Genomic DNA, 12,319 nt, shown 5'->3' on the forward strand with positions numbered 1-12,319 from the left:
AGCTTGACTGCCTTTTGCAAAAGTTGGCCCCAGTGCCGGTTTAATGCAGGGACTTACCGGGGCAGAACCGCTATAGGCCCAGGCCTGTGGGGGGACCAAGAGGCAAAAAAATAAATAATAATAATAATAAAAGAAATATATACTGTATACAGGGAATTAGGAAAGTATTCAGACCCTGTGACTTTTTCCACAATTTGTTACATTACAGCTTATTCTAAAATTGATTAAATATAATTTTTCCCCCTCATAATTCTGATGGATAGGGCTGCCATGTTTCAAGCTTTTTGTAAACTTTGCAATATTTTGTTTTTATGTGTTATTGCTTACATTATTAGCCCAGGAAATGTTTTGTGTTATTACATACAGCCAGGAAGAACTTTTGAATATCAAATAACTCACCAGCATTACCAGCAATGCGACCAGGAATACGAATTTCCCAGAACCATTTGTATCCCCCAGGGCAATTAAACTGATCCCAGAGGCTGTTCCAAAACTTTGCCAGAAGAAAAGACAGACCCAGAGCTGACTTTTAGTCCGACTCAGGAGGCGGGCACACCAACAGCTTCCAAGTATATTACTCGCTAATGTTCAGTCGCTGGATAATAAAGTAGATGAGCTCAGGGCAAGGATTTCCTTCCAGAGAGACATCATGGATTGTAACATGGCTCTCTCGGGATATACTGTCTGAGTCCGTTCAACCAGTTGGGTTCTCAGTTCATTGCACAGACAGGAATAAATATCTCTCTGGGAAGAAGAAGACCAGGGGTGTATGTTTCATGATTAACTACACATGGTGTGATTGTGATACCATACAGGAACAAGTCCTATTGTTCATCTGACCTAGAATACCTCACAATCAAATGCCAACCATATTACCTCCCAAGAGAATTATCTTTGGTTATGGTCACAGCCGTGCATATTCCCCCTCAAGCCGATACCACGACGGCCATCAAAGATCTTCACTGGACAAACTGGAAACCACATTTCCTGAGGCTGTATTATTATTATTGTCGCTGGGGATTTTAACACAGCAAATTTTAGGAAAACATTACAGAAGTTTTATCAACACATTGACAGTAGTACTATCGCTGCTAAAACACTCGACTACTGCCACTCCAACTTCCAGGATGCCTACAAGGCCCTCCCCCGCCCTCCCTTAGACAAATCTGATCACGACTCGATTTTGCCTGACCAATCGGAATCCACGCTTGTTTTGATCACATGAACTGGGATATGTCCCGGGTAGACTCCAATAACAATATAGACGAATATACTGATATGGTGACTGAGTTTGTCAGGAAGTGGATAGGAGATATCCACTGTGACTATTAAAACCTACCCTAACCAAAAACCATTGACAGAGGGCAGCATTCGGGCAAAACTGAAAGCGCAAGCCATTGCAAGGTGACTGGGAATATGGCAGTGTAGTTATTTCCTCCGTAAGGCAATCAAACAGGCAAATAGTCAGTATAAAGACAAAGTGGAGTAGCAATTCAACGGCTCAGAAACAAGACTTATGTGGCAGGATCTACAGACATTCACAGACTACAAAGGGAAATCCAGCCACGTCGCGGACACCGACTTCTTGCTTCCGGACAAGCTAAACACCTTCTTTGCCCACTTTGAGGATAACAGAGTGCCACCGACGCGGCCCACTACAAAGGACTGTGGGCTCTCCTTCTCCGTGGTCGACGTTAGTAAGAGATTTAAGCGTGTTAGCCCTCGCAAGGCTGCCGGCCCTGACAGCATCTTTAGCTGAGTCCTCAGAGCATACGCAGACCAGCTGCCTGGAGTGTTTAAGGACATAATCAATCTCCACCATTGTTCCTGTACCCAAGAAAGCAAAGCTAACTGAACTAAATTACTATCGCCCCGTAGCACTCACTTCTGTCGTCATGAGGTGTTTTGAGAGATGAGTCAAGGATCATATCACCTCCACCTTACCTGACAACCTAGACCCACTTTAATTTGCTTACTGTCCCAACAGATCCAGAGACGATGCAATCGCCATCACACTGCACTATCCTATCTGGATAAGAGGAATACCTATGTAAAAATGCTGTTCACTGACTACAGCTCAGCATTCAACACCATAGTACCCTCCAAAATCATCATTAAACTCAAGGCCCTGGATCTGAACCCCGCCCTGTGTGACTGGGTCCTGGACTTCCTGACGAGCCGTCCCCAGGTGATGAAGGAAGGAAACAACATCTTCACTTTGCTGATTCTCAACACTGGGGCCCCACAAGGATGTGTCCTCAGCCCTCTCCTGTACTCGCTGTTCACCAATGACTGTGTGGCCACTCACGCCTCCAACTCAATCATCAACATTTAAGTCATTTAGCAGACGCTCTTATCCAGAGCGACTTACAAATTGGTGCATTCACCTTATGACATCCAGTAGAACAGTCACTTTACAATAGTGCATCTAAATCTTAAAGGGGGGGGGTGAGAAGGGTTACTTATCCTATCCTAGGTATTCCTTAAAGAGGTGGGGTTTCAGGTGTCTCCGGAAGGTGGTGATTGACTCCGCTGTCCTGGCGTCGTGAGGGAGTTTGTTCCACCATTGGGGGGCCAGGGCAGCGAACAGTTTTGACTGGGCTGAGCGGGAGCTGTACTTCCTCAGTGGTAGGGAGGCGAGCAGGCCAGAGGTGGATGAACGCAGTGCCCTTGTTTGGGTGTAGGGCCTGATCAGAGCCTGGAGGTACTGAGGTGCCGTTCCCCTCACAGCTCCGTAGGCAAGCACCATGGTCTTGTAGCGGATGCGAGCTTCAACTGGAAGCCAGTGGAGAGAACGGAGGAGCGGGGTGACGTGAGAGAACTTGGGAAGGTTGAACACCAGACGGGCTGCGGCGTTCTGGATGAGTTGAAGGGGTTTAATGGCACAGGCAGGGAGCCCAGCCAACAGCGAGTTGCAGTAATCCAGACGGGAGATGACAAGTGCCTGGATTAGGACCTGCGCCGCTTCCTGTGTGAGGCAGGGTCGTACTCTGCGGATGTTGTAGAGCATGAACCTACAGGAACGGGCCACCGCCTTGATGTTGGTTGAGAACGACAGGGTGTTGTCCAGGATCACGCCAAGGTTCTTGGCACTCTGGGAGGAGGACACAATGGAGTTGTCAACCGTGATGGCGAGATCATGGAACGGGCAGTCCTTCCCCGGGAGGAAGAGCAGCTCCGTCTTGCCGAGGTTCAGCTTGAGGTGGTGATCCGTCATCCACACTGATATGTCTGCCAGACATGCAGAGATGCGATTCGCCACCTGGTCATCAGAAGGGGGAAAGGAGAAGATTAATTGTGTGTCGTCTGCATAGCAATGATAAGAGAGACCATGTGAGGTTATGACAGAGCCAAGTGACTTGGTGTATAGCGAGAATAGGAGAGGGCCAAGAACAGAGCCCTGGGGGACACCAGTGGTGAGAGCGCGTGGTGAGGAGACAGATTCTCGCCACGCCACCTGGTAGGAGCGACCTGTCAGGTAGGACGCAATCCAAGCGTGGGCCGCGCCGGAGATGCCCAACTCGGAGAGGGTGGAGAGGAGGATCTGATGGTTCACAGTATCGAAGGCAGCCGATAGATCTAGAAGGATGAGAGCAGAGGAGAGAGAGTTAGCTTTAGCAGTGCGGAGCGCCTCCGTGATACAGAGGAGAGCAGTCTCAGTTGAATGACTAGTCTTGAAACCTGACTGATTTGGATCAAGAAGGTCATTCAGAGAGAGATAGCGGGAGAGCTGGCCAAGGACGGCACGTTCAAGAGTTTTGGAGAGAAAAGAAAGAAGGGATACTGGTCTGTAATTGTTGACATCGGAGGGATCGAGTGTAGGTTTTTTCAGAAGTGGTGCAACTCTCGCTCTCTTGAAGACGGAAGGGACGTAGCCAGCGGTCAGGGATGAGTTGATGAGCGAGGTGAGGTAAGGGAGAAGGTCTCCGGAAATGGTCTGGAGAAGAGAGGAGGGGATAGGGTCAAGCGGGCAGGTTGTTGGGCGGCCGGCCGTCACAAGACGCGAGATTTCATCTGGAGAGAGAGGGGAGAAAGAGGTCAGAGCACAGGGTAGGGCAGTGTGAGCAGAACCAGCGGTGTCGTTTGACTTAGCAAACGAGGATCGGATGTCGTCGACCTTCTTTTCAAAATGGTTGACGAAGTCATCTGCAGAGAGGGAGGAGGGGGAGGGGGAGGAGGATTCAGGAGGGAGGAGAAGGTGGCAAAGAGCTTCCTAGGGTTAGAGGCAGATGCTTGGAATTTAGCGTGGTAGAAAGTGGCTTTAGCAGCAGAGACAGAGGAGGAAAATGTAGAGAGGAGGGAGTGAAAGGATGCCAGGTCTGCAGGGAGGCGAGTTTTCCTCCATTTCCGCTCGGCTGCCCGGAGCCCTGTTCTGTGAGCTCGCAATGAGTCATCGAGCCACGGAGCGGGAGGGGAGGACCGAGCCGGCCTGGAGGATAGGGGACATAGAGAGTCAAGGGATGCAGAGAGGGAGGAGAGGAGGGTTGAGGAGGCAGAATCAGGAGATAGGTGGGAGAAGGTTTGAGCGGAGGGAGGAGATGATAGGATGGAAGAGGAGAGAGTAGCGGGGGAGAGAGAGCGAAGGTTGGGACGGCGCGATACCATCCGAGTAGGGGCAGTGTGGGAGGTGTTGGATGAGAGCGAGAGGGAAAAGGATACAAGGCAGTGGTCGGAGACTTGGAGGGGAGTTGCAATGAGGTTAGTGGAAGAACAGCATCTAGTAAAGATGAGGTCGAGCGTATTGCCTGCCTTGTGAGTAGGGGGAAGGTGAGAGGGTGAGGTCAAAAGAGGAGAGGAGTGGAAAGAAGGAGGCAGAGAGGAAAGAGTCAAAGGTAGACGTGGGGAGGTTAAAGTCGCCCAGAACTGTGAGAGGTGAGCCGTCCTCAGGAAAGGAGCTTATCAAGGCATCAAGCTCATTGATGAACTCTCCGAGGGAACCTGGAGGGCGATAAATGATAAGGATGTTAAGCTTGAAAGGGCTAGTAACTGTGACAGCATGGAATTCAAAGGAGGCGATAGACAGATGGGTAAGGGGAGAAAGAGAGAATGACCACTTGGGAGAGATGAGGATCCCGGTGCCACCACCCCGCTGACCAGACGCTCTCGGGGTGTGCGAGAACACGTGGGCGGACGAAGAGAGAGCAGTAGGAGTAGCAGTGTTGTCTGTGGTGATCCATGTTTCCGTCAGTGCCAAGAAGTCGAGGGACTGGAGGGAGGCATAGGCTGAGATGAACTCTGCCTTGTTGACCGCAGATTGGCAGTTCCAGAGGCTACCGGAGACCTGGAACTCCACGTGGGTCGTGCGCGCTGGGACCACCAGAGTAGGGTGGCCGCGGCCACGCGGTGTGGAGCGTTTGTATGGTCTGTGCAGAGAGGAGAGAACAGGGATAAACAGACACATAGTTGACAGGCTACAGAAGAGGCTACGCTAATGCAAAGGAGATTGGAATGACAAGTGGACTACACGTCTCGAATGTTCAGAAAGTTAAGCTACGTAGCAAGAATCTTATTGACTAAAATGATTAAAATGATACAGTACTGCTGAAGTAGGCTAGCTGGCAGTGGGTGCGTTGTTGACACTACACTAATCAAGTCGTTCCGTTGAGTGTAATAGTTTCTGCAGTGTAGCTATTCGGGGGCTAGCTGGCTAGCTAGCAGTGTTGTTTACGTTACGTTGCGTTAAAAGAACGACAATAGCTGGCTAGCGAACCTAGAAAATCGCTCTAGACTACACAATTATCTTTGATACAAAGACGGCTATGTAGCTAGCTATGTAGCTAGCTACGATCAAACAAATCAAACCGTTGTACTGTAATGAAATGAAGTGAAAATGTGATACTACCTGTGAATGCGACCGGGTTGTGAGTCTATTCGGTAGACGTTGGCTAGCTGTTGGCTAGCTAGCAGAGTCACCTACGTTAAGGACGACAAATAGCTGGCTAGCTAACCTCGGTAAATTAAGATAATCACTCTAAGACTACACACTCTAAACCTAAACAACACAATTATCTTGGATACGATGATACGAAGACAGCAAAGACAGCTATGTAGCTAGCTAACACTACACTAATCAAGTCGTTCAGTTGAGTGTAATAGTTTCTCCAGTGCAGCTAATCAGTGGACGTTAGCTAGCTGGCTAGTGAAGACTACGTTAGGACGGCGAAATACGATAATTACGCAATTATCTTTGATACAAAGACGGCTATGTAGCTAGCTGAGAAGAAATTGCTAAGATTAGACAAATCAAACCGTTGTGCTATAATGAAATATAATGAAAAAGTTATACTACCCGCGGGAGCGAAGTGCAGATGCGACCACTCGCTCCAACCGGAACCGGAACCGTTCATCCACCTCTGGCCTGCTCGCCTCCCTACCACTGAGGAAGTACAGCTCCCGCTCAGCCCAGTCAAAACTGTTCGCTGCGCTGGCCCCCCAATGGTGGAACAAACTCCCTCACGACGCCAGGACAGCGGAGTCAATCACCACCTTCCGGAGACACCTGAAACCCCACCTCTTTAAGGAATACCTAGGATAGGATAAGTAATCCCTCTCACCCCCCCCCTTTAAGATTTAGATGCACTATTGTAAAGTGACTGTTCCACTGGATGTCATAAGGTGAATGCACCAATTTGTAAGTCGCTCTGGATAAGAGCGTCTGCTAAATGACTTAAATGTAATGTAAATGTAAAGTACAGATACCCCAAAAAACAACATATTTACTACTTTCCAGTAATTTTACATAAGTACTTTATACCACCGACCCTCAGCATGATGGGATGTTAATTGCTTAATTTACTCAGGAACCTGCTTTCAACAAACTTTGTATCCCTAATTTACTCAACTGTATCCTTTATTTTGGGAGTTACCTGTCGCGTCAGTGATCTCTAGTGGCAAAACTATTTAATGCAACTAATCAGAGAAAAACAACACCAATATAAATTCTGATGACAGAACTTCGATGTATAAGTTTCCCCCAACATACTGTTTCTTTCACCATCGGGATTTGATACAAATGTGTATATTACTTGGCAGGAGTTTATAATGTCTATATAAGATAATGTCTTGACAAATACAAACAAAATACTTTTCACTGGTGAACAGAGTGGTATACTAGCAAGCAGGATCAATAAGTTAGTCAGCAAACTTGCCTAAATATATGTTTTATTCTTTTGAAAGATAAGCTTGAAATGGGGCATAGTCTAATTGACTCAACAACCAAAAACACATATATACGTTTAGATGTATTAATGAACCAGAAAATTTGGTTGTTTCTCAAAGTTAGCTGGATAACTCATTGATCCTGATTTGATCGTATACCCCTCTGGATAGTATTAAAAACAGAAAACAGGGTAGACTTCTTAATTGTATTAATTTAATTTGCCAATGAAAAAAATTGTTACAATCAGAAATGCATCTGGTGATACTGGTAACCTTGCATTTGTGACATGACAAGACCAATTTGTATAGCTGTGAATGATGCATCAGGGAGCCTGTGCTCAGTGAGAGCTTTCTCAGACGGAGGGCAGGCTGGGAAAAATGTTAGACCACCAGTTCACAAAGCGCACCCTCATCTTCTCATGGACGTAGTTCTCGTTCATGTGGGCATTGATCTCCAGGTACTTTTGCCCAGAGGTGGTGTATGCAGGCCAGGTCACAGGCACCTTCGACTCCCCATTGTTGGGGTCTCTGTGGTGGGAAGGGGTTGATGGTAAGAAAAACATAATGGTGAGAACATTAGATATATTATAGTTTTCGTGAGGATAACATCACTTATACAGTAATCCCATCCAGTGGGGGAGACAAAAACATGATTGGATTGCAGCTTGGCTAGAGCGGTTGGAGCAGCAGAAACGTGTGATGAATTACGCTTCACCATCTGGCAGTCCAACGGATGAATCTGGGTTTGGCAGATGCCAGTAGAACGCTACCTGCCCGAATGCATAGTGTCAACTGTAAAGTTTGGTGAAAGAGGAATAACGGTCTGGGCTGTTTTTCATGGTTTGGGCTAGGCCCCTAATTTCCAGTGAAGGGAAATTGTAATACTACATTTAAAAAATGACATACTAGAAGATTCTGTGCTTCCAACTTGGTGGCAACAGTTTGGGGAAGGCTCTTTCCTGTTTCAGCATGACAATGCCCCCATGCACAAAGCGAAGTCCATACAGAACTGGTTTGTAGAGATTGGTGTGGAAGTACTTGACTGGCATTTACTGGAGGCTGTTATAGCAGCAAAGGGGAGACCAACTCCATATTAATGCCTATGATTTTGGAATGAGATGTTCGACGAGCTGGTGTCCACATACTTTTGGTCGTGTAGTGTATCTCTATATTGTTTTATGTCCTACTGGTTCGTGAAGAAATATGACGAGTTAACCGGGAAAGTGACCCTGCCAGGTAGCCTTCATTCATACAATAGCATCCAGCCTAGCTAATGCGATGCTGTGCAATATTCCTTATTTTTTAACACTATTTTTCTCTTTCCTCCATTGATTTGGTGATTTCCTCCTCAGTTGGTGGTTGAAGATTTCCCTCTAGTGGTGTGGGGGCTGTGCTTTGGCAAAGTGGGTGGGGTTATATCCTTCCTGTTTGGCCCTGTCCGGGGGTGTCCTCGGATGGGGCCACAGTGTCTCCTGACCCCTCCTGTCTCAGCCTCCAGTATTTATGCTGCAGTAGTTTGTGTCGGGGGGCTAGGGTCAGTTTGTTTATCTGGAGTACTTCTCCTGTCCTATTCAGGTGTCCTGTGTGAATCTAAGTGTGCGTTCTCTAATTCTCTCCTTCTCTCTTTCTTTCTCTCTCTCGGAGGACCTGAGCCCTAGGACCATGCCCCAGGACTACCTGACATGATGACTCCTTGCTGTCCCCAGTCCACCTGGCCATGCTGCTGCTCCAGTTTCAACTGGCCTGGGCCCTAGGACCATGTCCCAGGACTACCTGACATGAGGACTCCTTGCTGTCCCCAGTCCACCTGGCCATGCTCCTGCTCCAGTTTCAACTGTTCTGCCTTACTATTATTCAACCATGCTGGTCATTTATGAACATTTGAACATCTTGGCCACGTTCTGTTATAATCTCCACCCGGCACAGCCAGAAGAGGACTGGCCACCCCACATATGCTCTCTCTAATTCTCTCTTTCTTTCTCTCTCTCGGAGGACCTGAGCCCTAGGACCGTGCCCCAGGACTACCTGACATGATGGCTCCTTGCTGTCCCCAGTCCACCTGACTGTGCTGCTGCTCCAGTTTCAACTGTTCTGCCTTATTGTTATTTGACCATGCTGGTCATTTATGAACATTTGAACATCTTGGTCATGTTCTGTTATAATCTCTACCCGGCACAGCCAGAAGAGGACTGGCCACCCCACATAGCCCGGTTCCTCTCTAGGTTTCTTCCTAGGTTTTGGCCTTTCTAGGGAGTTTTTCCTAGCCACCGTGCTTTTACACCTGCATTGTTTGCTGTTTGGGGTTTTAGGCTGGGTTTCTGTACAGCACTTTGAGATATCAGCTGATGTACGAAGGGCTATATAAATAAATTTGATTTGATTTGATTTAGTCATCCTGATCTTGGCCATCCTACAAGGGTAAAAACGTCAATGACTTTTGAACGGGTGAGACTAGAAACATGAGGTTCGGACCATTGGTTTTCTTAGAGGAGTTTCTACAGAATTGACACATTATTTTACCCATTGGTCAAAATATGCATTTTTGATTGGATACCCTAGAGATAAGGCCCAACAGATATATCAACCCCTTCTGAATCTCACTGTGTTAGGGACCTGGCTGAACTGATAACCCTGTCCTTTATTATTTGATTCTACTACTACTTGTTGGACTCAGTTGGTTCTGTAAAATCTGCAGTCCCATTTAAGCTACACCATGCCCATGGCCAACACCGAACAGAGTGCCCTCTTCCTCCCAGGTAACCAATCAGCCCTCTTCCTCCCAGGTAAATAATGTCCGGGCCAGTGAAGGGGTGGGCATCCATGCTGTTGACCCCAGCGAGGTGGTCGCTGTCAGCGGCATTGTGGAAAAGGTTGCCTGGGTGATCAGGCAGGAAGTCCCCATCGATCACAGGGGAGAGGACCAGGTTGTCTGCCATGGGGGCTAGAGAGACAGACATACCTCTTGATGCTATCAGCAGGACATGGTCACCACCAAATTACTGTGTAAAATGGTGGGCTGAGGAGACGTGAGCATCAGGCTAATGCTCATCTATACAGGTATCATTACAGGCATCAACGCATGCAAATCACATCCTCCTCAGTGTCTTTCTCACAGCGTGCCACAGCCCCGTACATTCATCTCAGTGGATACTCACTGGAGGGAGAACCACCCAGGGCCGTGGTACCGGCCAGAGTGAGAACATTAGCGTCAACAAGTCTCAGGCAGGCCATCATCTGATCATCCTTGGGGCAGCCCACCTTCTCAGCAACCTGAAGAGACAGAAAGGGGGATGAGACATCCCTTTAACAGTGTTAAGAAACATATTCCATTTTTTAACTTGAATAAAAGTGACTCCAAAATGACACAATACATTATTTACCATTAATTTCTATTGGACACAAAATAATCTGAAACGCAACACCACTCTGGGAGATTGCCTTTTGTTATGGGGAGAGAGTGTCTGTGTGGTGGTAAAGTACATTTAAACTCAAATTAGTACATTGCATTTGCTACATTATCATTTGCTAACCTACTGTGGACAGAGGACCCAAGCCGAATGGCATATCTGTACCTATCTTTGCTTACAATCATAACAGGAGAACCCTGCTTAATGCTTACACATATCCAACTATCTAAAAAGTTCAACGTTAAAAAGGTCTGAAATACAAGTGTTTTCCATCAACCTTTTTAGACACAGGACACAGAGTTCTCCGAGGTCTCAGGAACTTGTGACAAACAGCTGACTATGTAGCGTACAGGACATCATGGTCCAAAATAAAGAAGCAGAAATCTTACTGTTCTCATTGTTAAATGTATCACCACCCTACCAACTAACTTCACAGACACAACAGTTAACAGAAACTAGACACTGACAACTAACGTATGCTTTATGGCAGGAAGACACTGAATAATCATGACATTTTAATGAAGAGTTTATAACATTGAGACTGAAGAAACATCATTCCACTAGACTTTCTTTGTATTTTGACATGACTATCTTTGCCCTGAGAGCTCTGTATTAGAACTGTTACTCTCCTTTTTTAGTCCCACACCTGGAAGCTGGAGCTAACAGCGCCGGCAGACTCCCCGAAGATGGTGAGGTTGTTGGGGTCCCCTCCGAAGGCACGGATGTTCCTGTTTACCCAAGAAACGGCAGCGTGCTGGTCCCACAAACCATAGTTACCTGACATGGAAGACAGCGCTGTGAGCAAGCAGCAGTACTCTACCTACTATTTTCCCGTGGGCAGATTCTGCGTGTCAGGGCAGGCTCCAGGCATAAGCGGTCTCCAAATCCACTGGTTCCAGGTCATCTATAAGTCTTTGCTAGGTAAAGCCCCGCCTTATCTCAGCTCACTGGTCACCATAGCAACACCCACCCGTAGCACGCGCTTCATCAGGTATATTTCACTGATCATCCCACAAAGCAACACTGACTGGAATGAATTGCAAAAATCACTGAAGCTGGAGACTTACAACTCCCTCTCTAACTTTAAGCACCAGCTGCCAGAGCAGCTTACCAATTACTGTACACAACCAATCTGTAAATAGCACACCCAACTACCTCATCCCCATATTGTTATTTATCTCTTCCTCTTTTGCACAGTATCTCTACTTGCATATCATCATACCTTTTTATTTGGGCATTTTTATTGTTCAGAAATGTGGTGGGTACTCTCTTCGTTTGCTGGACTTTATTCTGCTAACAGTTCCAAATGTCCGAACTGAACTTGGTAAAAGGGTTTTTATGTACTCTGCGCCATCGTCTTGGAACGCCTTACAAAATACTTTTAAACTGGAAGAACTTGTCCCGATTGGTATTTTTAAATCACTGATAAATGATCTTGAGACTGATTCCCTGACCTGTCAATGTTTTTAGTTTGCTGTTTTTGATTTTGTTATACTCTTGTGAATTCTATGGTTTTTACTAGATTACTTGTAGTTTTTCATGTTGTTTGTCTGTCATTTTTGTAATGACTTGGTGCTGCCTATCTTGGCCAGGACGCTCTTGAAAAAGAGATTTTAAATCTCAATGAGCCCTTCCTGGTTAAATAAAGTTTTTAAAAAATGTTTAAAAAATAATATGCACATCTATCACTCCAGTGTTAATGCTAAATTGTAATTAATTTGCCTCTATGGCCTATTTATTTTCTTACCTACGTA

The 12,319-nt window shown here is 46.6% G+C and overlaps 1 protein-coding gene across 1 annotated transcript; it reads right to left on the reverse strand.

Moving 5' to 3' along the window:
* Positions 1-7,511: 7,511 nt before the first annotated feature.
* Positions 7,512-11,349, reverse strand: LOC124006645 (bile salt-activated lipase-like). The gene is made up of 4 exons (XM_046316691.1): positions 11,210-11,349; positions 10,314-10,459; positions 9,820-10,099; positions 7,512-7,686 (listed from the first exon to the last, which is right to left on the reverse strand). Exons 1-4 carry the CDS (start codon positions 11,347-11,349, stop codon positions 7,512-7,514), a joined length of 741 nt encoding a protein of 246 aa, XP_046172647.1.
* Positions 11,350-12,319: the final 970 nt, after the last annotated feature.

This window comes from Oncorhynchus gorbuscha, linkage group LG20 (assembly GCF_021184085.1).
Source record: "Oncorhynchus gorbuscha isolate QuinsamMale2020 ecotype Even-year linkage group LG20, OgorEven_v1.0, whole genome shotgun sequence".
Lineage (NCBI taxonomy): Eukaryota > Metazoa > Chordata > Actinopteri > Salmoniformes > Salmonidae > Oncorhynchus > Oncorhynchus gorbuscha.

What these genes read in the sequence shown, in the direction of transcription:
- LOC124006645 (XM_046316691.1), bottom strand. Translation starts at nt 11,349, where the DNA reads ATGTCAGGTAACTATGGTTTGTGGGACCAGCACGCTGCCGTTTCTTGG. An exon ending in GTTAGCTCCAGCTTCCAGGT is followed by an intron (nt 10,460 to 11,209) that starts GTGGGACTAAAA and finishes ACACTGTTAAAG; the next exon opens with GGATGTCTCATCCCCCTTTC. An exon ending in GAACCAACTGAGTCCAACAA is followed by an intron (nt 7,687 to 9,819) that starts GTAGTAGTAGAA and finishes TTCCCACCACAG; the next exon opens with AGACCCCAACAATGGGGAGT.